Here is a 26,888-nt window from a genome sequence, read left to right as displayed (position 1 = left end):
ACAGTTTTGTTGGGGTGAAGTCCCCAGTCCTTCCAAGAGGGACTCAACGGAGGGCGGAATGTCGCAGGAACTGTTCCTTGGCTCTCTGGGTGGGGGGTGCCCTGGGGTTTGTGTCACAGCCGCCTTTAAAAAAAAAAAGATCTACCAAATCCTTCTGCGCAGTCCAACCAATACTGAACAGTTCGCTCTTTTTTAAAAAGTTTATTTGGGTTTTAATCATCTTCTCCTTCATCATCTGTTTCCCGCTTCCTTTTTTCTCCTTCTCAGCTCTCTTCCGCCTCCTCATCCTCATCCTCATCCTCATCTCGTCATCTTCATCTTCATCAGCTTCTCCATCCTGCCCAAAATCTCCTTCCTCCCACTGACTTCGTCTTCGTCCCCTTCTACATCCTCGTCCTTGTCCTCCTCACACTCTTGCTCCTCACCATCCCGTCTTCCCATCCTGGGCATCTCCCCCTTCTCCGTCCCCCTCCTCCTCCTCACACCACGCGCCGCAGCATCTGGGCCGGGGCTTCTCCCCTCGGGTCACAGCCGCCCAGACAGGCCAGCCGAGGCGGAAGCGTGGACACGCCCTCTGGGGGTCATTCGGGTCAGCGACCCACAGTCACACAGGCCCAGGCGCTTCAGACCCGCCAGCCTTTTCAACGGCTCCGAGGTGCTGGTGTCCTTCAGTTTATTTCCACTTAAGTTAAGATGTCTGAGATCTGGAGGTTTTTCTGCTAACATGTCCAGAACGCCAGATTCTATTGTCACTGAGCTCAAGCCTTTTCAATTTAGGGAGTTTGGGGAGATTTGAGACTGAAATCCCGCCTGCACTTATCAAACTGAGGAACTCTAAGTCCACACATTCACCTGTCAGGCCCTCAATGTTCCGTCCGGTGCTTTGCAGTTGTCCAGGACAAGCGGCCGGGCCCGGTTCCTCGGCTCCGGGTGGATCCTCTTCTTCGTTTCCACGATTCCCTCTTCCCCCCTCTTCAAACTTCACTGTCCGCGGCAGAGGCGGAGCGGGGAGAGGCTCCCGCCCGCGCGGCGAGGGCCTCAGGAGGGGTCTGCGCGCGGCAGCGGCCGGCGGCGCGGTCCCGGCGAGCGGAGCCCCCGGAGCCACGTTACTCGCGGGAGCGGAGAGAAACCATGGAGGGAAAAAGCACCCTTAGGTTTTATTTAAGTTCAGGATTATTCAGGGCGGGAGATCGGGTGCGGGCGGGAGACCACGGGGTGACGGAAGGGCGGGGCTGAAGAGGGGCTGCGGGGCCTTTGATCCCCCTGAGGCGCGCACCCCGCAGGGAAATGGCATCATGGTGAGGAAGCGCCCCCTTCTGGCCAGAGAGGGAGCTGTCGGCCTCGTTTTCCAGCTCTGGGATGGAGACTGGTCCAGGGGGTTCTACTTTTTCTGAAGGACAGTTTAAGAATAGAAATTCTCCTGAGAAAGAGGGGAGACCATCCCTGAAGTCACCCTTCGCTGGATCTTTTTGACCAGCAGCCATTGTAGGAACAATGAGTTTCTCTCTCGAGATCTTGTTTTTTGGTGAGAGAGCATTTTTGGAGATCTCACTCCTGCCTGTCTGTGTCATCACCCTCCACCCAGGTCAGCAACAAAATGCTCAGAGACCTGCATCCCACCCTGGGCTCTCACCTGCTATCCCACCTCCCAGACCAGGCTGGTTTCTGGGGTTTGTGCTTCCTCCCTCCAAGCATACTGTGCTGTCCACTGGAGGATGGTCACATGAGGCTGCTTCAGTGTCCATGGAGGAAACACATGGCATGAAATTTCCGGTTCTTCCCACTCAGGCCCCCAATCGCCATATGTGACCCATCACCCCATCTCTGAGCATGAGGTCACCCTGAGGTGCTGAGCCCTGGGCTTCTACCCTACAGACATCACCCTGACCTGGCAGCGAGGTGGGGAGGACCTGACCCAGGAGACAGAGCTGGTAGAGACCAGGCCTGGGGGAGACGGAACCTTCCAGAAGTGGGCAGCTGTAGTGGTACCTTCTGGAGAGGAACAGAGATACACGTGCCATGTGCAGCATGAGGGGCTGATAGCACCCTGAGTTCTGAGATGGGGTAAGGAGGGGGACGTGGGCACACGGCTGTCTCAGGGGCATCAGAAGCCCTTCTGGAGACCTTCAGAGAGTCAGACTGAGGCCTCAGGTTCAGGGTCTGACCTTCCCTTCCCTTCCAGTGCCACCTCCTCAGTTCTCCATCCTTGCCATGGTCCTCATTTCCCGCTCTGTTTTCTTTGTAAATGTGCTCACTGCACACAAGGTGGCTTCATGTGTGAGGGGTAGAAGTGCTCAGGTAGGGAAGGGAGTGGGGGATCTTGTCCACTGAGGTCTTTCATGTCCCAGGGAGAACTTGCCCTGCCTGGTTAATGGGAAGTACCATCCACACACGGGTGTTGCCCAGAGGGCATTTAGTCCAGTCCCCCTTCATCTCCTTTCTTCATTTTTCCCAGTCCTGACCTGGGACTTTACTCACAGTTCTGGAAACTTCCCTGTAGTGCAGGAATAGAAGATTCTTTTAGCCTTCTGACCTGACTCCTTCCTGGTCTCACATGATGCTTCTTTCCACAGGAGGACAAGAAGGAAGCTACACTCAGGCTGCAGGTAAGTGTGGATCAGGGGTTTGATCCCTGAGCCCCTGGGGACAGTGTAGATGGAGCCCATTGGGCAGTCACTCTCATCAGTTCCTCCCGTGGTCTCATCTCTGACCAAGTTTTGTTGTGTTCTCCCCCAGGCAGCCACAGTCCCTGTGCTCCGAAGTGTATCTCAGTCCCTATAAGTGAGACCCTGGAGGACTGCAGTGGGGGTGGGGGTTGAGGCAGAGAGGCTGGGACTAGGTGATGGGGATGCTTTCAGGAGGACATCCTGAGAATGCAGTGGACCATTGATAATGTTAAAACTCAGGTCATTCACCTGAATTTCTTCATCATTATTTTCTTTCACGGTGAGAGACAGCCTTGTGTTGGCCTGAGTGTTACAGGATTTCTTTTTGCCCACATTTTGTGCCTTTATGATGCCCTGGCTTAAACCTTCACACCTGTGAGAATGGCCCATATCCAGAGGACCAAAACAACAAGTACTGGCAAGGATGTACAAAAAAAGGGGACAGTCCTGCGTTGTTTTTGGATAAAGACCGAGCCAGCCCTTCTGGAAACAGTACTGGGGTTTCTTAAAAGGGTGAATGTGGTTCTGCCTTTGGACCCAGCAATTCTACAGTGAGCATCTCCTCACAGAGGATAAATACTTTCCTGTGACGGGACCTGCACTCCTATCACCACTGCAGCACTATTTACAGTAGCCAAGCTATGGGAACCACCTACATGCCCCAGACAGGTGGGAAATTAAGAAGCAGCTGGGATTACACGTGTACATAAATGTACATATACTGGTGACTCCAAAGGAGATGAACATTGGGGTTTGGGGGAGGGGCCAGGGTAAGGGGAGGGGTCCTGCCCAGCTCTTTACACCTCAAGCCAACCATGAGATATTTCTAAACCTCCTCCTCCTCTTCAGGTCCAATGCTTTTTCAGTCCTGCTCAGAGGCTGCTTCTCCATGGAACTGTATTTATTGAGGTGTTGTTCTGACGCTCTTTACTCTGTGTGCGATTTGAATTAATTTATTCTGGGGCTGGATGTTAATTGTTGTGTATCTTATCTTATGTTGTGTATCCTGTCTCTCCTGTTACACACACACACACACACACACACACACACACACTGGAAGGGGGCACACGCACGCACTCCCCTCTCCTTGGGAACCAGATCCTCACTCAGCACTGGGGGTTACTCTGACCCTCTGTCTCTGGTTCCCCTCAGCACTGCCCTCTCTGCAGTGTCTCTACTCAGCAGTGTCTGAGCTGCCCCAGGAGTCCCTGAACCTCCTGCCTCTGATCTTATGGGAAACCAGCCCCTCACCCTGCATGATAGTGAGGAGGCGAAGGCAAAGTCCTGAGGTCAGTGACTGATCTAAGAGATAATTTACTTTTTTTTTCTTTTTCCCCTCGCTATATTACTCAATTGAGATTAGCATTGGTTTACACACCGAAAGTGTCCAGAGACAAGGGTCACACCTCTTCAGATGTTTGTTACCACATCACACTCACCCTAGGGGCACCCATAGTTCTTCACCATAGTCCACTGGGCCCTCTTCCTACTTTGTTTCCTACTCTTACCCCAGCCCATAGCTTCAATTCTGCAGTCATATATAGAGCGTATGTTTTGGTTTAGTTTATGTTTTGGTTTAGTCTTCCCGTGCTTTGTTTCCTTATATTCCAAATATGTATGAAATCATCCAGTATTTAACTTTCTCACTTCAGACTTATTTCACTTAGCATAATCCCATCCACATCTATCCATGTTGTTGCAAATCCAATATTTCATCTTTTTCACAGCCAACTAGTTTTCCATTGTGTATATAGCTTGTGTTCTTTATCCCCTCATCTGTCGTTCAGCACTTACGTTGTGTCCATAGCTTGGTTATGGTAGACAGTGCTGCAGTGACCATAGGAGGTGCATATTCCTCAGTATTAATGTGTTTTTTTTTTTTAAAGATTTATTTATTTATTTATACAAGCACTAGGTACAGTAAGAAGCACAGAGGGTGACAGAATTCACCAGAGCCAGAGCGGGGAGCAGAACAGGCAGACTGACGAAATACACTGCTGAGGGGAGCAGCAGGCGAGACAGGAGAGGTCTGTCGCACCATGTGGGACTCTCGCTGGCAGCTGGGGAATGAACCAGCACTGCAGAGGCCGAGGGCATGGGGAGGTCCCTCAGAATTAGTGTTTTTACCTACTTTGGATAAATACCAAGGAATGGGATGCTTGACCATGGGACAGGTCCATTTTGAGGAACCTTCATTTTCTTTTTTCCATAGGGGCAGGACCAATGTGCTATCCATAGAAAAGAAAGGTTCCAGGTTACCACCCCACCCAAGGAAAGGTGGAGCTGAGCAGGGATGAGAAGCTAAGGAAGAGGAGGAAGATGTGGAGTAAGATGAGGAAAGAAGACTGGAGGAGGAGCATGAAGCAGAGAGACATGTGAAGAAGAAGCCAGGCTTGCTCCTCAGGCTTGGACTTGTGCCAGGGAGTTGAGGACATGGAAAGAGACACGTGAAATAGACAAAGACGTGGGTGAGAGGCCCATGGGGAGGCTCAGAATGGCAGCTGTTATCTTGATGTGGATTTTGATTTTGCTCTTTTCCTTTCAGACTTGCATGGCCCCTCCTGTCCTTTCCCATGGGTCTCTACCAGTAGCCTTGGTACCAGTAGCCTTAGCCTTGTGGCAGGTCTTCGGGACTCAGTGGGCCTGCTTTGGGCCAAGCCTGTTTGGCTGGGCATTTACCCATGAGGGGACGGGTAGCTTTGGGTGCTTCACTTGGAAACTATTCTAATTGTATTCCTTCTCTTCTCTCTCTCTATTGCACACTGATTCTCTATTTTATGCTAGTTGTATTAAAGTTCTGTTCTATTGAAGGTCTTACACTTCAGAGTATGTTTTGTCTTTATGCAGCTGATGGCAGATCCCATGTAGAGTGTGCAGTTTTGAGGGTCCAGGGAACCCCTCATTCTGCCCACTAACAGGACCAGTCTCCATCCCCACCCACCATGTGCCAGAGTTCCTTTTCCTCCACACCCTTCAATGGGTCATTCTCACAGTGTGAGGTGGTAACTCACTGTGGTTTTAATTGGCATTTTCCTGACAGCACATGATGACAAACATTTATCCACACACCTATTGGCCACATGTGTGTCTTCTTTAGAAAAATACCTATTTAGCTCCTCTGCCCCTAGTTTGAGTTGTTTTCTTGTTTTGGAGTTATTCGTAGATTTTGGATATTAACTCCTTGTTGGATTGATGATGTGCAAATAGTTTCTCCGATTTGATATTGTCTTTTCATTTTAACGATAGTTTCCTTCACTAATTAGAAGCTTTTTAGTCTGATGTGATTCCATTAGTTTCTTGGAGCATAGAAGACATTAGGGCAGTGAAAATACTCTGCATGATATTCTCATGATGGACACAGGTCGTTATACGTTTGTCCAATACCCCGAGAACGGACAACACCAGAGTGAACCCAAAGGGAAACCATGACTCTGCAAATACGACGTGCGGGTTCATCACTTGTAACCCACGTGTCAGTCTGGTCTTAACACATGATTTGGTCATGATGTGTGAAGAGTTTTATAAGTTGAGGAATGAAGTGTAATTTACTTTAGAAAGCATATTTCATGCTCATACAAGGACATTTAATAACACGCAAGGATACGCATAAGTCATTCCCCTGCACCCCCAACACCCCAGTCGGCCAGTATCTGCTCAAAACCAGTTAGCAATTTATCTTTTCTCTTCTAAAAAAAATACACACACAAACACACACACTCACACACACACACACACACACACATATATCTCCATGCTCCTGTCTGGGCAATAGTGTTTGTTTTCCCATTAGTAAAGGAGTTCAGGTCACAGTATGGAAGGAAACATTTGCAAATCACAAATCTGAGAAAGGATTGTATCTACAAATAATGCCTAAAGCTCAATGATCAGAAAGATATAACCCAATTTTAATAAGGACAAAATAGTGTAATAAATAAATAGCACTTCCTCTATAAAAATGTACAAAACTTCCATAGAGACAGCAACTGTAGTCATAGAAAAGTAAAAATATGAACTAATGCTCAATATCACAGTTAAGAACAATAGTGACACCATCACCCTGCTGTCCAAGGTGTGCACAACAGTAGCCTCATCAGGTTCATTGTAAAAGATCCTTAGGGGCTGAGAGACACATCAGAGCCCTAGGCACTGTCGCCGCCTGGTTGAGAACAAAACAGAACCTGGTCAGAGATGAGACCACAGGAGGGAGTGATGAGGGTGACTCCGCCATGGAGTCCATTTACACTGTCCCCAGGGGCTCAGGGATCAAACCTCTGATCCACACTTACCTGCAGCCTGAGTGTAGCTTCCTCCTTGTCCTCCTGTGGGAAGAAACATCATATGAGACCAGGGAGCAGTCAGGTCAGAAGACCTAAAGGAATCTTTTAATCCTGCAGAACAGGGAAGTTTCCAGAACTGTGAGTAAAGACCCAGGTCAGGACTGGGAAAAATGAAGAAAGGAGGTGAGCGGGGACTGGACCAAATGCCCTCTGGGCAACACATGTGTGTGTGGATGGTACTTCCCATTAACCAGGCAGGGCAAGTTCTCCCTGGGACGTGAAAGCCCTCAGTGGACAAGATCCCCCACTCCCTTCCATACCTGAGTTCTTCTTCCTCCACATCACAGCTACAGCCACCGCAGCTCCAGTGAGCACAACTCCAAGGAGAACCAGGCCAGCAGTGATGCCCGAAGTAGGGATGACGGACTGAGGAGGGGGCACTGGAAGGGAAGGGAAGATCATACCCTGAGCCCCAGACCTTATCCGGACCCTCTGAAGGGCTCCAGAAGGGCTCCTGATGGCCCTGAGAACAGCCTCAGTGCCCACATCCTCCTCCTCACCCCATCTCAGGACTTGGGGCTCCAGCAGCCCCTCATGCTGCACATGACACGTGTATCTCTGCTCCTCTCCAGAAGGTACCTCCACAGCCGCCCACTTCTGGAAGGTTCCGTCTCCCCCAGGCCTGGTCTCCACCAGCTCCATCTCCTGGGTCAGGTCATCCCCATCTCGCTGCCAGGTCTGGGTAATGTCCGCAGGGTAGAAGTCCAGGGCCCAGCACCTCAGGGTGACCTCATGCTCAGAGGTGGGGTGGTGGGTCATGCGTGTCTTTGGGGGATCTGAGGTGGTAAATCAAAAAACCTACTTTGTGTTTCCTCCATGGACACTGAAGAATCTTCATGAGACCATCCTCACAACGGACAAGACAACTGGTGTGGCAGGAAGAAGCACAAAATGTAAAAAACAGGCTAATCTGGGGGAATCTGTGCGATTCTCCTATACCTTGACAGTCCTAGGATCAGGATGAAAACCCAGGGTAGGATGAAACAGAGGGAGGGGAACACAGACTTTTTATTCCTGACCTGGGTGGAAGGTGAATGACACAGAAAAGCAGGAATCACATAACTGAAAATGTTCTCAGACCAGAAACAAGCCTGAGAGAGAAACTCGTGGTTCTCAAACAGGCCCCTGGTCAAAAGGACCCAGTGACGTGTGGTGTCAGGGACTGTCTGTCTTTCTCAGGAGAGACGGGATCCCTTCACTGTCCTTCAGGAGAAGCCGGAGTCTCTGGGAGTCTCTCTAGTGCAGAACATGAACCCCAGGGGAGCCCCCCTCTCGGGACTAGAGAGAGGACTCATTTCCCGCAGTGACTCCAGGCAGGGGGGGACCGGGAGGCCTCCAGGCCCCTCTTACCCGTGTGCTGCAGAGTCTCCTTCCCGTGCTCCAGGAATGTGCGCAGCCACCTCAAGCACTTGCCCTTCTCATAGTTCCTGAATTTCTCTGCCTCACCCTGGGCCTCCCACTCGCGCCGGGGTGATCTGAGCGGCCGTGTCCGCCGCGGTCCAGGAGCGCAGGTCCCAGTTCAGGGCCAGGTAATCAGCGCTGTCGTAGGCGAACTGTCTGTATGCACGGAGGAGGCGCTGGTCGGGCCCCATGTCGAAGCCAGACATCCTCTGGAGGGTGTGAGACCCTGTCCAGAATGAAATGGAGTAAAAGTACCGCGGGCTGTTCCCGGGCAGGTTGCAGAGAAGCCTGGAGGGGGAGACCCTGAGCGACCCCCGTCCGTGGGGATGGGGGTGCTGACCCGGCCCGGACCCGCGCCGGCTCACCGGTCTCGCTCTGGTTGTAGAGGCCGCGCAGGGCGTCCAGTCGCGCTCGGTACCACAGTGCGCGCTCCCTTAGGATCCGCATCTCCTCCTCCCACTCCTCCTGCTCCACCTGCTCCACCTGCCCCGCCCAGGGCGCCCGCGGCTCCGCCCTCTGGCCCGGGGAGTCGCTGTAGAACCGTAAGTGCTGCGTGTCGTCCACGTAGCCCACGGCCATGAAGCGCGGCTCCCCGAGGCCGGGCCGGGACATCGCGGTGTGGAAAAGCCTCAGGGAGTGGGGACCTGGGGGCGGGAGGGGAGACCCGGGCTATTCTTCTCCCCTTCGGGGGCTCGATTCCCAGGGGGCGCCCACGAGACAGAAAGTGGGTGAAAGACGAGCGAGAGTGAAAAGCGGCTGCGGGACGAAAATGGCCGGGACTCGGGGGGCCAGAGGAGGCTGGGGTCTCGGGGGGACGGAAAGGGGCCAGGACGGGGCGGGCCGACGTGGGGGGACAACTAGGGCGGCGGCGAGGTCGCGCCCTTCCCACGCCCCCGCCTCTGGTAGCGCCCTGCCCCCTCCCGACCCGCACTCACCCGCCCGGGTCTCCCTCGGGGCCGCGGCCCCCGCGAGCAGGAGCAGGAGGGCTGCGCCCCCCATCCCCCAGGACGCGCCTCCACCCGGGCTGGGGAGACGGAGTCCCGGCGGGCGGGTGGGGGCTTTGGAACGGGAGCCGCGGGGCTGCTGATTGGCTGCTCTGGAGACCTCCAGGCAATGGGGAGTGAGCCCTGGGGTGAGTCACCAGTATCCAGGCAGGAGGACCCGCCCAGGCTGTGCGAAGTGAAACTGGAGAGATGAGGAAGCCCCAACAGTCACCTTCCAGCCCCAGACAGTGCTCTGGGGACTGAGACCTTGAGAGCCACACCCCGAGACCCTCCTCTCCTGCACCAAGACCTTTGTCACACTGTTGCCTCCCTGAATCCAGGCCCAGGAATTGGGTCAGTGATTCTCAAACATTTTTCTTTCAGGATGTCTCTACAGTCTCACAAATTATTACGGATCCCACGTATAATTTTTTTATGTGGGCTATAGCTTTAAATATTTACTTTTCTAGAATAAAACCTTTCAAAAAGATGTTATTACTTCTTTACTTTAGAATATTAATAACCAATGTATGCTAACAAAGCATTTTTCTAACGATTTATTTATTATGCGTACAAGAGCTGGGGTGCAGGCCAGACATGCTTGGGATGAGAGGATTCACCAGAGTCAAAAACTTCCCATGAGGTCCCCAATCAACAAAAGTACAGTTCCCTGATTTTAACAATTTTCCTTTTAATCCACGGCACTGATTCCAAAAAGTAGGGGAATATGTATAATTCTTATATGAAATTTGCCGACAAACCAGCTTATTACCGCGTGCCTTGGACATTGTGTTCACTTCAGTAAAATTAAAAGAAAGAGCAACATACATATCCATAAGCGTATGAACCTGCGAGCCTGATTGATCATTGATTTTAATAGGGGGAGCAATATTAACCCAGGTCTGTGGGGCAATGGGTGTGCAAGGTGTACACCAACACACAGGGGAAGGTGTTCATATCCCAAGGTAAAATTAAAATTACACTCCTCCTCATCAGGACGAGAAGATTCCTCTTTTGACCATGGCCCAGGCATATGTCGAGTGTCGTTGGCGAAAACGACAGGCCCAATGTGCCCCCTTTCTACCACCTGTAACAATGGGGGATGTGGAATACATGCCCAATATACATGTGTTTAGTTGGCACCTACGGCAGAGGCACAAGTGATGACTGCCACCATAGCAAGGAACATATTTTCCCGGGTTATTGGAGCTCCCTGTTTGCGGAGAACTCATTCACCATTCACCGTGGTAGCTGAGTGCCTTGACACTGCCCCATGTAATGGGCGCAACAGGACTACTGGTGGCCTTCTTTTTCTTTTTAACAGAAGACGGGCCATGATCTGGATTAATGGCTTCTGTGTCTCCCACGGAAGTGGCTGAGGAGACAGCATCTCCCATGGTGATTTCTCTAGAGTCTGGGGCAGTCTCTTGGAGGGCCAGGATCCCAGGCCGGATGAGCCTAAGAGGTGTCCATATTGTTTCGGAGGATCCATCTAGAATGACAGAAGCATAGCCTTTTCCCTTTAAAATCATGACCCCCGCTTCCCACACATTTGTTCCTGGGGTTTTTACACATACTGGTTCTTGCATGCTACGTGCTGGTTGAGTAGCAAAATGTTTACTGCTGCACGTTATGGGCCCCCCCTGTGGTAAATTCAGAAAATTTAAAGTAAAAAGAGCTGATAACAGGGTTTCTCGTATCCATCCATGCCGTCCTCCATGTCCCCCTTTTCTGTTTATAGTTAAAGAGGAAAGCAGTGTTTTTAACTTATGGTGAGAGCGTTCAACAATGGCTTGGCTGTGAGGGTTGGAAGGAATACCAGTAAGAAGGAGAATTTTTCTACTGTGATCCCAATTTTATCTAACAGTACATAAAATACTTGTGAACTAAATTTACTTTTAGACCAATTTACCTATTTTTGCATAAAATCACAGGCAGAATAACCAAACAGCAATTTTTGCTGGCTTTGTTACAATACCCCACATAGGATCAGAGTGAACTCCTAAAATCCAGTCCATATAGACTTTAAAAACAAAGTTGGTCTCACCAGACCCACCAGGGTTTTTTCTTGTTGTCCAGTCCTGTCAATGGAGGCAAGCTTTTTTATTATTTTTGGAGGTCTCTGAAACCCTACAAACAAAGCAGTAGTTTTTCCACTTATTGGTTCAGCTCTAGGTCAACTCCCTGGAAGAATTTTACTTAAAGCTACACAAAATGTAAATACAAGTTAGCTAAAACAGTAAAAATCAAAAGGTATATCAATTTGAAGCAATTGAGGCCTTTTCTTCATATTTTTTGTAGAAACAATTTCTGCAGACATCAAACCATTGAAGTATATAATATTGCAAGGCAACAATAACGATTGACAATTTACATACATATGAGGTACTGAAAGATTTTGTTTTAGAAAACCAAGGTTAACATTTTTGTACATATCAGAGTTTTACCATTTTCCCAAGTGACAATGCTTCCCTTTTAGCGTAACTTTATTAAGTATACCATAAAGGACAACTTTATCTAGTGCCTTTCCCAGGAGGAAAGGAAGAAAATTTGTGGAGTGTCTCTGAAGCTCTACTAAGGTTCCACAAAATTTCCTTTAATCAATCAAATGACAGGCTAACAAATTTTACTTCAATTTAGATTTTTGGAAAGCTTTGTCATAAATATTAGAAAACAGCAACAACAACCATATTTAATCTCTGCGAAAGTTTCGGCCCTAAGTATAATATTGACGTCAAATCATAACCTTTAATTTTTGTCTCAAAAACCTTAGTAATTCTTCAAACACTAAAAGACTTTTATGGGGCCTCCCCTGGTGGCGCAGCCGGTTGAGCGCCGCACTGTGAAGCTGTCCGCAGCCTCTGCAGCGACGGTTCAATCCTGGCCAGCTGGTGAAGGTCCCACAAGGGCGGCAGACCTCTCCTGTCGTGCCCGCTGCTCCCCTCAGCAGTGTAGTTCGTTAGTCTGCCTGTTCTGTTCCCCGCTCTCTCTCTGGTGAATCCTCTCACCTCCCACACATTTAGTCTGTACCCCGGTTCTTATATAAAATAAATAAATAAATCTTTAAAAAAAAAAAAAAGACATCATGTACCCAACATCATTAACCCAGACAAGAGCCAAGATTATACCCAATGCCAGTTTATAAGTACATGTTTTGAAACAACCCATTAGACTACAATTCAGTTACTATTAACCAAAAATTATTTCAGCTGATGTGTTCCCAAAACACTAAAATAATACAAATAATTTGAGTACACAAAATTTCTTTTCCTAAAATTCCTTTCTCATATCTTTAACACTTTCCTTAACTTTGTTACTTTTAACTCTTTTTTTTTAATTTCTTTTTTAGATCTTCAACATTTGCTTTAACACTCATTACTTTACTTTTAGGACTATTAAAATATCTATTTTTAATACATGTTTTTCTTTGTGAACACACATTTCACTTTACATCGATTTAGGATTGTCACATCTTTTGTTAGCAGTCAGGCATTATCATACATTGTAATAATGTCATCTCTTTGGACTGGATGACTTAAACGTGAACACAAAAGGTAATATGACATTAAAATTTTCAGCTTTCACAAATAGGAGCAAAAAGTAAACCTGAAAGTTTAGTTGTAGCTTTAGTTTGTGTTATGACTGGAATTCCATTTTGCACGGCTGTTAATAAAACAATGGCACATACCAAGTTTTTTCTAGGCTGGCTAATAATTAAACAAGTATTAGGCAAATTAATAAAAACCAAAAAAAAAATCAAAGCAACATATAGATACTATGTACATTTTTCACTTACAGCAGGAAAGACAAAAGTACCTTTTATACCAGAAGTTTCTTTTGAAATAAACACATTTAAACAAAGTAAATTATTAATACTTAACATAACTTTAAGGCATATATGCTTTGAATTATATCATAAACTTTGAACTAGTTCTTGTTTATCAAAAAATTTTTTGATCTCGATCTCAAGATTTGTTTCTATAATTTATATAGGCGCCGTTTATAGTTAGTCCTCCAGAGGTAAAAAACAAAACAAAACAAAACACAAAGACAGACACAAACAGACACAGAGATCTCTTGATATACATTTGAAATTTTGGCCAGGTGTATATATTTTAAGAGATAGTTATTTTATCAATATTTGTGAAGACACTGAGAAACCTGTTAATGATTTAATTTTAGTTTTATAACAACTCTTTTAGATCAACCATATTTTAAACTTGTATTTTTAAGAGTGAGTCTGGCTTTAAAGAAACTGTGCACAGAGAATTTACATTAGTATTTTAAGGCCAGAAAAAAAAATAGGAAAAAAATTTTCTTTAAAATAGTAAAAGAACCTTTATAAAACATCTCAAACAACCTAGTTTTTCAGATGCCTTAGCTTTTTATTTATGTTTAATATTCTCCTTTACCGGGCCTCCCCGGTGGCAAAGCGGTTGAGCACTGGGTTGTGAAGCTGCCCGCAGCCTCTGCAGCGCCGGTTCGATTCCCGGCCGCTGGACGATGGTCCCACATGGTGCTTAGACCCCTCCTGCTGCCCGTTGCTCCCCTCAGCAGTGTACTTCGTTGGTCTGCCTGTTTTGCACCCCGCTCTGGCTCTGGTGAATTCTCTCACCCTCCCACGCTTCTGACTGTACCCAGTGCTTGTATAAATAAATAAATAAATCTTAAAAAAAATTCTCCTTCACCAAGTTTTTTCTATACACTTTTATATTAAGAAGGTTTTTAATGAGTTAAAAGCTAAAAACTTTACATAGAATAAGTGTCTAATCTTAATTATTACCACAGACCTTGAGCTCGAGACCACAACAGTCACAGCAGTTTTTACTAACTTTTTTAGATAAGAAAAAAAAATTTTTTTTAAAGATTTATTTATTTATACAAGCACTGGGTACAGTCAGAAGTGCGGGAGGGTGAGAGAATTCACCAGAGCCAGAGCAGGGAGCAGAGCAGGCAGAAGGACTGAAGTGAACTGCTGCAGGGAGCAGCGGGTGGCAGGAGAGGTCTGCACGCCATGTGGGACCCTCCTCCGGTGGCCGGGGAGCAGCCGGGCATCGAACCAGCACCGCAGAGTCTGCGGGCAGCTTCGCAACCCAGAGCTCAACCGCTGCGCCACCGGGGAGGTCCGAGAGCAAGCATATTTTTAAGACAAAAAAGAACACTATTATCTGAGGGCAGGAGAATAGGTAAATTTTTACAGTTTGTCCATTTTTAGGCTTTTATCAAAATCTGAGGTTTAGAATTTAGCTGTATTATCACTTTATATTTTACCAGGTATATTAGTTTTAACAAGAAGCTTAACCTTTTACAGGTCCAAAAAGTAAATTTAAAAGCTCTTATTCAACCAATAAGCATTCTGTATAGCTTGCTAGCAAGTCCAAAGTAACTCAGCAGTTTTTACCTTAGACAATCTAGACTATAAAATCAGAAAAACACAGGGAAATAGAAGTTTTTTTTGTAGAATGAACCAAATAGTTTTTTAAGATGGACGAAAGGAAAGTCCAGTCCCCCACAGCAGGAAGGCAGTGGAGACCTGCCAGTGATCCCAACACCAGAGAAAAAGTCCAGGCAGCTATTTGTTGAGACCAGGGGCAGGCCCCACCTCTCTGCCACAGTGGGTTTATCCTATTTTAATAGAAGCCTTTTAGTCATATTATAGTCATATAGTCTCATATAGTCATATTTAACCATTTTCTATCACTTTAACAATTGTGAATGAACTTTGAATACTATTATTTAGAAATACCTTTTTTATTTTTCTTAAAAAGAATAAATGGCAAAACTCTGGCAGGGAGAAACCTGGCCTCCTCCCCAAATAATTAACAGGAAAAACTTGAAGCATTTCTTCTTCCATTTATAAGACCATGTCACCTTATTTCTTATTTGTTCTCTAGTTTCTATATCAAAAGTACCAGTAGCAGGAAACCAAGGATTATATTCAGTAACAACCTATAAACAGTCAAGAATTTGAGAGAACGGGACTTTTTCTCCATTTTCAGCTAATAAATGTTTCCACAAAGAAGTGAAAGTAGAAAGACGAGAAGAGAGCCCCATGCTGTATTTTCCCCTTGTTTACTCACCACCTTTTGTAAACTTCCACCACCGCCATCATCACCTCGTCACTTTAGTGGTAGGTCCCTTCAGGTCCTGTTCTGGCGCCACTTGTGGACTTCTGGTGAGTCCCGGACCTGGGACACTATGGGGAGGGAAATCAGACATGGGGGACTGTCATGTCCAGCCTGCAGTGAATCTTTATTGTCTAAGTGCTCATTATATACTTTCTCAGGGTGCATTAGGCATAACATAAAAGCGTACCATACAGTGACAGCTTAAATGATTAACTATTTTACTTTGCTACTGATATCTGCCTACTCCCGAATTTTAAGTGCCAGGTGGTCAACTCCTATACGTCATCTGATTGCTCATTAGCTAGTGCAGAGAGTTTTGCTCCTAATTGGTTTTGGCTGTGGAATACGAGGCATGACTCTGCACAGGTCAATTTCCGGGCACTCACCACCAGGTCCGTTTACTCAGAGGTTTTCCTCCGAGACGCGTGTGTTTTCACATGCCTTAGGGACTCAGGTCAAGGCCCTTCTGCTCACTGTGCGGGGTCTCTCCCAACAAGATTCATATTAAAAAATGGGTCTACAAGTTGCCCTGTGTCTGTCCTCCACTGTATCCACATCCAGGGCTTGTGGGTCAGGAAACTGCCTCAGCCCACAAGGACCTGAGCTCAGATGGCTTCACAGCACAGATGCTCTCACAGAGCCTCCTCTGCGTGGTCCTGAGTCACGTGATGAGATGCTGACGTCACGCTGCTTCTGTGATGGGAGAGACTTTTAGGGGCCTTGGGTGGGAGAGAGTTTATTTATCATGTGGGAAGAAAGGAATTAATTAGTGTTCAGATGGTCTATTGTGTTGGTTTTCAATTTTCCACAAATTTTCTGATACACAGGAGGGGAGACAGTTCTCCCCCCGCCGCCCCAGAGTGTCTGACTTGCTGGCTCTTCCTCATGAGGAGAATAAAGCAGAAGGGACGTGCCACGTCAGAGAGTCAGGCTCACAGGGGCTGAGACGTCCCGCCTGGGCTCCCCTCAGCTAAGGGGACACCCACAGGACAAGGAACTGAGGCTTTTCTCCAGGAGCCACATGCATGAGCTCTGAGGCAGATCCTTCCACCTGATCACGGCTGTTCAGATCCACCAACATCTCGTCCCCATCGCAGCCTCATGGGATCCAAAGCTGAAGCCTCTAAGTGAGGCTCCTCCTGCTGCCTCCCCCCCATAGATGCCAGATATTTGTGGTTTAGCTGCTAAGTTTGAAGTGATTTGGTACAAACCAGTAAAAAATTAAGGCGATAAAGTGATCAGTGGCTGTTTTCTTGCAAGAAACAGTGGCGGCCAGAGTAGCTCACCTGATAGTCAAGGTCCTGATAGCAATGAGGTGTCAGACAAGGATTCCACATCCCCTGAAAGTGTCCTTCAAAATAAACACGATTTTAAAAAATTATTTCTACTGTTTTTAGATTCCATTTAATTTTGCTGTTCATTTATTTTTTCACACTGTCTCCAGAGTGATGTCTGCAAGGTCATGGAACAGAGGGTAACAGCAGCCTGGAGCTGTGAATGGGGCTGACTCTGACACACCTATAGGGAGTGGGGCCCTGGAGCTCCAGAATCAGCCCCCAGGACTGGTCCTCCAGGGTGGCCCAGGCCTTGCTCTGCCCTCCTCTTGGCTCCCTGAATCTCCCTGACATCCCAGCATTGGAGAGCTGAGTGGGGATGTTCTGGATAAGGAGGGCGGCCTCCCTTGAACTGTCTGTCTCCCCCATCTCTCTGCCATCCGCGGCATCAAGACAAAACATGTAAGAACTTTAATGGAAAGGATCTTTACTGCAATTAGTGTGCAACAAAGAAAAAGGAAAGAATAAAGTTTCCAAATCAAGCACGAAAGTCACCATCCCCTTGTGGGTAAATGTTCAGCCAAACAGGGTTGGCCCAAGCAGGGGTGAAAGCCTGTCACAGTCTAAAGCACCTCCTGGCGGGACCCATAGAAAAGGGTGGACGGGGATGACAAGTCTGGAAGGAAAAAAGCAAAATCAAGGTAGAAGCTGCCATTGCAACCTCTGCATGGATTTCTCACCCACGTCTGTGTCACCCAGTCCAAGGCCAAGAAGCAAGTGCAGCTTTTTCACATGTCTCTGCCCCATGCGCCTCTCCCAGGTCTCCTTCTGGCTCCATCCTGCTTCCTCCCACCTCAGTCTCCTCTCCAGCTGCTTCTCCCTGTTCAGCTTCACCCCCCCTCCTTGGGTGGGGTAGGAAACCTGGACCCTCCCCTGAGGACCCCCCTGTTACAGTCCTCTCCTTCACCAGCATGTGCATGTGTGTGGGTGACACCAGCCCTGCAGGGACGGGCAAGGCCCCGGATGTGCGCAGTTCCCTGGACAGTCACAGGCCAGCACTGCTGCGTCCCCCCAGGGGAGACAGATGCTCCAGCCCCCCGTGTCACCCACACAGACCTTGCCCCCTGTGCTGCCCCTTCCCTGCCCGGTCCTCTCTGGTTCCCCACTGCACCCCTTTCCACCTCTGTCCCCTAAAGTCCCCATTTCCATCCTCTGCTCTCTTTTCCAGGAGCCTCCCCATCTTCCTAGCCAGTGCCCTGGGGCTCTTCTAGGCCCTCCCCTCCTCCAAGGATGGAGAATGTGAGGTGATTCCCAGGAGGAGGGGCTTTCGTCCTTGGAAGCAGAAGTAGAAACAAACTACAGGGACCCTGGAATCTAAGTATCCATCCCAAGAGACTGAGGTACCTATATATTTAGGGATTTGCCCAGAACCTAGGGGCCAGTTGTTATGTCCCGGGGATGCTTAAACTGACACAGACTTGGGCGCCCACTTGTGTGCGGATCCCTGTCCTGCCGCTGGGGGCCCAGGGAGCCTGGGGAGGGCCTGGCTGAGCAGGAGAAAGGGCGGCTCTGGGCTCCTGTGCTCAGCCCTGTGGCCACACGGGGGCGCTGCCGCGCTGCTCCGGATTCTGGTGGAGCCGCCAGGTCGGGGCGGGGGCTGAGGTGGGCAGAGTTGGGGGTCCTGGAGGGCGGTGTCCTGGGGTGAGATGCTCTGTGAGGAGTCAGAGAAGCAGGGCTCAGAGGAGAGGAGACTCCGGAGCCTGCCCTGGGTGTGAGGTTTCCAGCTTTTCTCCCAGAACCCCTCTCTCCTGTACCTGGATAACAAAACCTGGGAAAACTAGAAAGTGGATCATTTTTTCCTTCTACAGCCTATTTAGTATTGAGGACATTAAAAAAAAAATAACATTTAAAGAATACTGTTAAATTTACAGAAAAGTTGCAAAGGTAGTACAGTTCTTGTTTATCCCACACCATTTCCACTTTAACATCTTACATGACTAAAGTTGTCATTTTTTTTTTTTTTACACCCAATGAAGCAATGTTGACACAATCACCAAACTCCATGCTTAATTTCCGTGAATAGTTTCACAGTGCCTTGGGCTCTCTCCTCGCCTTCTGGGATGCCTATAACTTCTTTCTTTTTTTTTTTAAAGATTTATTTATTTATGCATACAAGAACTGGGGTACAGGCCAGAGGTGAGAGGATTCACCAGAGACAGAGTGGGGAGCAGAACAGGCAGACTGAGTGAAATTCATTGCTGAGTCAGGAGAGGTCTGCTGTGCCATGTGGGTACCTCCCTGGCTGGGGATAGAACTCTTGCTGTAGTGGCTGCTGATAGCTTCATAGGTTGTGTCTTAACCCCTTGCACCACTAGGGAGATCTGATATCTATAACTTTTTTAAAAAAGATTTATTTATTTATGCATACAAGAGCTCAATACAGGCCAGAGATGCAGGGGGTGAGAAGATTCACCAGAGAGAGTGGGGAACAGAACAGGCAGATCCGCTGAAATACACTGCTGAGGGGAGCAGCAGGCGAGACAGGAGGGGTCTGCGGAGCCATGTGGGCAGCTCTCTGGCCGGCCGGGGACTGAACTCGTGCTGCAGAGGTTGCAAATTGCTTCATAGCGCAGAGCTTAACCTCTTGCTCCACCAGGGAGGCTCTGATACCTATAACTCTTATGTTTCATTTCCTTATGGTGTCAGATAGTTCTCGAAGTGTTTCTTCATTCTTTTTCCTTTGGACATATCTTTCCTTTTCTTTTTTGGTTCTTTTTATTTCGTTCTTCTATTTCATCAGTTCTGTTTTTGTTGCTTTTCTCAGAGTTCTAAATTTAGCTCCTCCACTCATTTTTGCATTCCCTGTGCTTCTTTCATTTCCCTCTGTCAGGTCTCAATTTCATTCTTCAATTCATTCCTTATATTTCTCATATCTTTCTTTTCCTTTTCATCTTCTTTATTTTTTTTAATCAAGACAATTTTAAATTGTCTATCTGGCAGGCTGACGAGTTCTTCCATGTCATTGTTATTGAGCTCTGGTGGCTGATTTTCTTTTTGTGGTGTGTCCTTCCCCCGAGGGCTTCTTGGTTATTTGTATTTTCCCTTCTCCTTGTTGTTTGTTTTCTAATTTGTTCTATGCATGGGGACACTGTCGCTGGTTCTGGTAGGCCTCGCTTTTGGGTGCTCCTTCTGGGATTTGGGAACGGGTGGCCAGACCGAGTCCAGCTCTGCTACAGCGGACTCCACAAGGGTAGTGATGTTGTGGAAGATCCCCTCCCTCTGTATTTACTCAGTTTCAGAAGGGAATCCTGGGGGTCCCTGACTTCCAACACTGGAGCAGGGGCTGCACTTCCCAGTGCCCACAGTTCCCCTTGATGGCGATCTCTCCCTGTCTCTTCTAAGTCCAAAAGGGTGTGTGGGGCCTGCAGCAGCCTTGCTAGGCATGCAGGTTCTCCTGCTGGCCTTTGTTTGTAGGGCCCCCCTCCTCTCAGCTCCAGAGGGGAATCCTGAGGTCCCTGACTTCCAACAACAATGGTGCAGGGGCTACACTCTCCTGGTCTTACACTATTTTCATTTAAATTTTTTTTCACTATTTGTTTTATTTGCATTTTCTCCGATATTATCCTTTTTGAGTTCATTCATTTTCTCCATTACTTATGTACATCTGTTATTGAAGCCCTGTATTTTCTTATTTGTTGTTAATATTTTGATGCTGATTCTAAATGTAACAGTATCATATTTTCTCAGTCTTTATCCTGTTCCTGATTTACATCATGCATTTTTTGTTTAAGTTCAGTGGTGTGATAACTGTTCACTTGAGCTCCTCTTCAGGCAGATGCCACAGTCTGCTGGATGGAGGCTTCTCTCAGGGTTTTGGTTGTTGTTTGCTCCGGCATTTGTGATTTGTTCTTTGGTCTCTTCATTGTAGTGTTTATAGCAGGGACCAGGGCTAAACTGCAGGCTGCCACCTTTGCACCTGTCCGGGTGACGGGAGAACTGTTACTGACGAGGAGTAATAGGGGAAAGGATCCAGGGCAGGAGGCCTGAAGAATCAGCTTCAGTGAGTGTCAAGGACTCAAGCTTCCTCCTGTGCTGTAGGTACCAGAGTTGTGGGGAGGGGTCCACAGTGATTCCCTCCTCTAGGGCAATTCCTCACCCTAAATATCTTGAATAGACTTATGCTAACCTCAGCCCCTATGCTAAGTTTGAGAACTTAATTCAGCACTGGACACAAACTGAGCTTTCCTGTGCACAGCTTTCTCCTGGGTTGCTTTCTCCTGGGTTAAAATCCAGTTGATATTAAATACCAGCTAGCGGATGTGTTTAGTTGCGGGATTTTTTTCCCCCCAGGTTTTATTTATTTGTTATTTATTTTTAACATCATTTTTTTAAACAATATTTGCTTCCCCCCACCCCCTCAGATTGAATCCCCATAGAATTTCCTTCCCCAAGGCACCCATGCACCATCACCACAGTCCCCTGTGCTCTTCCCTCCCTCCCTCTCATCCCTCTCCCTCCGCCTCCCCTGCAGTATGTCTCTGATTTATAACTATCTGTTTTTTGCTTTGCTGTGTTTTATACTTTTTTTTTATACTGATGTCTTATTTCGTTCCCCTATATTCCTGTTATAAGTGAAACCATATTGGGTTCCTTCTCAATATCCCTTCTCAATATTCCCTTCTCAATATCTCGATATTGATCTTGTTCTTTTTCCTTCTGGCTTATTTCACTGAGCATAATTCCTTCTAGCTCCATCCACATTGCTGCTAATGGCATGAGTTCTTCAAAGAAATAGAACAAATATTGATGAAATTCATATGGAACTACAAAAAAACCACCAATATCTAAAGCCCTACTGATGAAAACAAAGGAGAAAGGAGAAAGGAAACTTCAGGCTATACTACAAAGCCATAATAATTAAAACAGTTTGGTATTGGAACAAAATCAGGCACACAGACCAATGGAACCGAATAGAGAGCCCAGAAATAATGCCACACTTATATGAACAACTAATCTTTGACAAAGGAGCAGAGAATATGCATGGAACACGGACAGTTTGTTCAATAAATGGCGCTGGGAGAATTGGACCACCACATGCAAAAAAATGAAACTAGACCACTACCTCTCACTCTGCACAAAAATCAACTCAAAATGGATAAAAGAACTGGACATAAGACCTGAAACCATAAAGTATATAGAAGAAAATACAGGTACAACACTACAAGACCTACATCTCAGAAACATCTTAAAGACTCACCATCCAAAGCAGTGATAATGAAGGCAAAGATAAACACGGATTACATCAAACTGAAAAGCTTCTGTACAGCCAAAGAGACATTAACCAAAACAGAGAGACACCCCAGTGATTGGGAAAACATCTTTGCACTCCATTCAACTGATCACAAAGATATACAAAGAACTCACACGGCTCAACAAAAACAAAATATTTAGTTGTGTTTTGACCCTGTTTGGAGCAGGTGAGAGGCGGTGTGGAGAGTGGGATGTGGGAGGGTAGGGAATTGGTGGGCAGGGGGAGTCAGGAGGTTCAGTAATGGCTGTTGTTTAGAACATCACAACCTCTCACAACAAATAACAGTCTCTTATAGGAGAGACAAGTGAATCCGCCTGGCCCTTCTCTCTAGTTTGGGCCCTGGCTGTTCTCTATCAAGAGCACCAGTTTCATCAGTCATCACTCTGCACCCTGCCCCTGTGGTGCTCCAACAGTGCACACCCTGTCCTGGAAGCCAACTCTGTGCACCCCCTCCAAAGTCCCCAGTGCTGGATCTCCAGGGTCCCCATTGTGGTTAAGCCCCTGTGCAGGGTCTCTGTGGAGACCTGTTCAGCCCTGTGGAGGGTCCCCCTTATGATTTATATTCCCTGCAACAGAGTTCAATTAAAGATTTCCCACCCGGTTCCGCTGGACTGTTGCTCATCTTTTAGGGGATATGATTTTGTTCTGCTGTACTTTAGTGTGAATATAAGAAGGAGGTGAGCCGGTATCTTCACTCTGCTGCCAACTTGCCAGGCTCTTCTTGTCAAATCCTTTACAGCACATTCTGAGATAAGCTTGAGGTTTTTGTTTTTTATTACATGGTTTGGTGTATTATAGTAATTGAATTGGAGGTTAACTCAGGCTTGATTTTGGAATAAATTCTACTTAGTTATTCTGCATAATTCTTTTTATATGTTGCTGGGTTGGATTTACTTTTTTTTTTTTTCATTTTTTAAAGGATGTTATTTTTAGAGCAGTTTTTGATTCACAGCCAAATTGTGGGGAAGGTACATTAATTTCCATACGGCTCCTGTACCCACATATGTATAACCTCCCCCATTACCAACATCCCCACAGACTAACACCTTTGTTACAACTGATAAACCTCTACTGATACACTATAATTGCCCCAAGTCCATAGTTTACATTAAGGTTCATTCTTGGTGTTGTAGATTTTGTCAGATTGGAAAATTGTATAATGACATTATATTCCACCCCCTCCCCACCCCCAGAAGACAACTGAAAAAAATTCATTCTTTTTTTTCCCCCCCTTAGTAAAATTCCTTTATTTTTTTTTAATTTTGTATATTTTTTACAACATTTTTTTTAAAGATTTATTTATTTATTTATACAAGCACTGGGTACAGTGAGAAGCGCAGGAGGGTGAGAGTATTCACCAGAGCCAGAGCAGGGAGCAGAACAAGCAGACTGACGAAGTACACTGCTGAGGGGAGCAGCAGGCATGGCAGGAGAGGTCTGCGCGCCATGTGGGACCCTCGCCCCGCGCCGGGATCTAACGGATGCTGCAGAGGCTGCGGGCAGCTTGGCAGCCCCGCACTCAACCGCTGCACCACTGGGGAGGCCCCGTTTTTCATTTTTGTACAATGTATGCATTTTCATCTTGGTTATTGTCCCCGTAAAATTCCCACCACCCTTGTTTTGATCCTACTCCCTTCTCTCCACCCTGTAGTGTGCCTCTGGCTTATAGTTTCTGTTTGATTTTGATTTTGATTTTATTATAATTAGCCTTTTTCCTGGTCCCTTTTTTAGGTTTGGATTTGCTATATTTTGTTGAGTATTTCTTGAGAGAATATCCGTAAGAGATATTGGCCTGCAGTTTTCTTTACTTATGACAACTTGATCTGTTCTGATATCTGCACAATATTGGCCTCATATAATGAATCGGGTAGTTTTACTGCCTATATACTTTGAAACTATTTGGACATTTGGGCTAGAGCATTATATTTGGGTAGATTTTAATAACTGATTCAATCTTGTAATTGCCTGTTGCATCTTGAACTACTTACATAGTTGATATTTTTCTATGAACCTGTTTTTTATCTAAGTTCTCTACTACTTGGCATATCCTTTTTCAAGGAGTTCTTTTATAATTCTCTTTATTTTTGTAAGGTCGCATAAAGTCCCTCTTTCACTACATACACAAAAGGTTTGATTCTTTTTTTTTTCTTTTTTTAGTGTGTCTACTTGAAAATATGTCCGTTTCATTGGACTTTCAATGGAACACATTTAACTGAGTTATTTTATGTATTGTATCTTTTTTCTCTATTTCATTCATTTCTGACTTATTTAGTTTTCCTTGCTTTGCTTGTTTTGGATTTAGCTTTGCTCCTCTTTTTTCTTTGCTTTAAAGAGGACCTTTTGGTAATTGTTTATGGAATTTTCTCTATTAAGTTAGTCAGTTACATCTATAAACTTCCCTCTACAGGCTTTAATACATCCAGTAAATTTTGATATGCTGTTTTATCATTATCATTATTCTGAAAGTATTTTCTAATTTCCATTTCCATTTCTCTTTGATCTTTTGGTTATGTAGAAGTGCATTTGCACATATTTGTTATGTTCCCATATATCTTTTAGTTATTGTATTTTCTACCCTGTGTGTGAACATACGTTATATTATTTATGTCCTTTTAAATTTATTAGGTTTGGGAGAATGATGTCAACAACATGGTGGAAAAGAGCCAAGAATACTTTATTCTGCATAGCTCTCCTTCCTTTGTGAGAGAAAATTAAGGACCTTCTTATAAAAACACAAACTGAGAAATTCATTATGATTAAACCCCCACTCCAAGAACTATTACAAGAAGCCTTAAAATCTAAACCAACAGAGGAAAGAACAGGAAGAACTGAACAAGTTAGTGAAGAAAATCAGGAAACAATCACCAAATGGCAATAACAGACTCCATGTATCTAAGTGCTCATGGACTAAACTCACCAGTAGCACGCTGGATTCAAACACAGAACCCAAACTCCTGCTGCCTCCAGGAAATACACTTAAGTTCTAAAGATAAGCATAGATTGAAAGTAAAGGTTTGGAAAACAATTCTTCAAACAAACAAATGGCCTCAAAAGAAGGCAGGGGTAGCCATACTTATAGCAGATAGAACAGACTTCACACTAAAAAGGGTGACAAGAGACACCAAGGACACTATATAATGATCAAGGGGACAATACATCAGAAAGTCATAACACTCATCAGTATATACTTACCAAATGAGAGAGCCCTAAAATACATTAGACAATTATTGTCAGCTCTGGAAACATTTATGGTAGGAGACTTCAATACTGCATACTCACTAAGGGACAGAGTAACAAGACAGAAAATAATCAAGGACACAATAGCCCTAAATGAAAATCTAGACCATATGGAACTAATAAACATCTATAGGACACTGCTACCCCCTCAAAAAAATAAAAACTAACTACACATTTTTCTCAAGTACAAGTGAATCATTGTCCAAGATGAAGCATACACAGGGGTCACAACACAAACATGAAAAAATACATGAAGACAGAAATCATACCAAGTGTCTCCTCAGATGGTAAAGGCATCAAACTAGAAATAAACCATGAAAAGAAAACAAGGACATTGCCCACTACATGGAGACTGAACAACATGCTACTGAGAGACCACTGGGTTATCGAGGAAATCAAAGAAAAAATTAAAAAATACCTTGAGGCCAATGACAAAGATCACACACCATTCCAGCACGTATGGATTCAGCAAAAGTGGTGTTAGGAGGAAAGTATAAAGCAATACAGGCCCATATCAAGAAGTAAGAAATAATCCAAAGAACCAACCTAATCTCCCACTTTATTTTTAAGAATTTATTTTATTCATTTTTACACAAGAACTGGGGTACAGGCCAGATGCGCAGGAGGGTGAGAGGATTCACCAGAGACAGAGAGGGGAGCAGAACAGGCAGACTGATGAAATACACTGCAGAGGAGAGCAGTGGGCGAGAGAGGAGAGGTCTGCTGCGCCATGCGGGATTCTCACCTGCCAGCCGGGATGGAACCTGTGCTGCAGAAGCTGCGGACAGCTCCACAGCGTGGTGCTCAACTGTCTGTGCCACTAGGGGAGGCCCCTAATCTCCCACTTTGAGGAATTAAAGAACAACAAAAAAAAATTGAAAGCTGGTAGGAAAAAAAAAAAAGAAATAATAAAAATTCAAGCAGAAATAAATGCAAGATAAATAAAAGAGACAATCCAAAAGATCCAAAAGCTGGTTCTTCAAAAAATTTTAACAAAATAAACAAACCCCTACAAAGTTCACAAAGAAAAAAGGAAGAAAACCCCAATAAATAGGATTATAAATGAGAGAGGAGAAACTATAACAGCAGAGTAGAAATCCGGAGGATAATAAAAGATTACTGTGGACATATGCAAACAAGTTTTACTTGTGGACACATGCAAACAAGTTTATATGCAAACAAGTTCAACAATCTGGATGAGATGGACAAATTCTTAGGACTATACAATTACCCAACTGAACAAAGAAGAAACTGAAAACTTAAACCAATTACAAGCAGTGAAATTGAAGCAGTAATCAAAACTCTCCCAAAACACAAAAGCCCAGGATCAGATGGTTCCACAAACAAGCTCTACCAAACATTCAAAGATGAATTAATGTTTATCTTACACAAAGTGAGGAAAGAAGTATAACTACCAAATTCATTTTACGAGGTCAACATTACACTAATGTCAAAACCAAACAAAGACAACACAAAAATAGAAAATTACAGACTAATCTCCCTAATGAACACAGATAAAAAAATCCTCAATAAATCTTAGCAAACTGAATC

The 26,888-nt window shown here is 45.8% G+C and overlaps 1 protein-coding gene and 2 pseudogenes across 3 annotated transcripts in view; all 3 read right to left on the bottom strand.

Moving 5' to 3' along the window:
* Window positions 1-441, bottom strand: part of LOC311167673 (HLA class I histocompatibility antigen, A alpha chain-like) — a gene marked incomplete at its 5' end in the record, with an annotated part of 30,032 nt that extends 29,591 nt beyond the window's left edge. Inside the window, one exon of the mRNA XM_084228732.1 lies at window positions 363-441. Coding sequence (XP_084084858.1) covers window positions 363-441 — 79 coding nt within the window. The remainder of the gene's footprint in view (window positions 1-362) is intronic.
* The window catches only part of LOC311188332 (class I histocompatibility antigen, Gogo-OKO alpha chain-like), a 700,214-nt pseudogene that overhangs the window by 370,720 nt on the left and 302,606 nt on the right, over window positions 1-26,888 (bottom strand). The gene's annotated exons all lie outside the window — the stretch shown is intronic.
* Window positions 6,806-8,595, bottom strand: LOC311167672 (HLA class I histocompatibility antigen, A alpha chain-like; annotated as a pseudogene). Its single transcript has 3 exons — window positions 8,354-8,595; window positions 7,504-7,779; window positions 6,806-6,822 (listed from the first exon to the last, which is right to left on the bottom strand). The product of its transcript is annotated as an HLA class I histocompatibility antigen, A alpha chain-like (transcript).

The sequence above is a fragment of the Talpa europaea genome, assembly GCF_964194135.1.
Source record: "Talpa europaea genome assembly, chromosome: 2".
In the NCBI taxonomy this organism is placed as follows: domain Eukaryota; kingdom Metazoa; phylum Chordata; class Mammalia; order Eulipotyphla; family Talpidae; genus Talpa; species Talpa europaea.
Note: the sequence above shows the minus strand (reverse complement) of the source record. Positions and strands in the feature narration are given on the sequence as shown.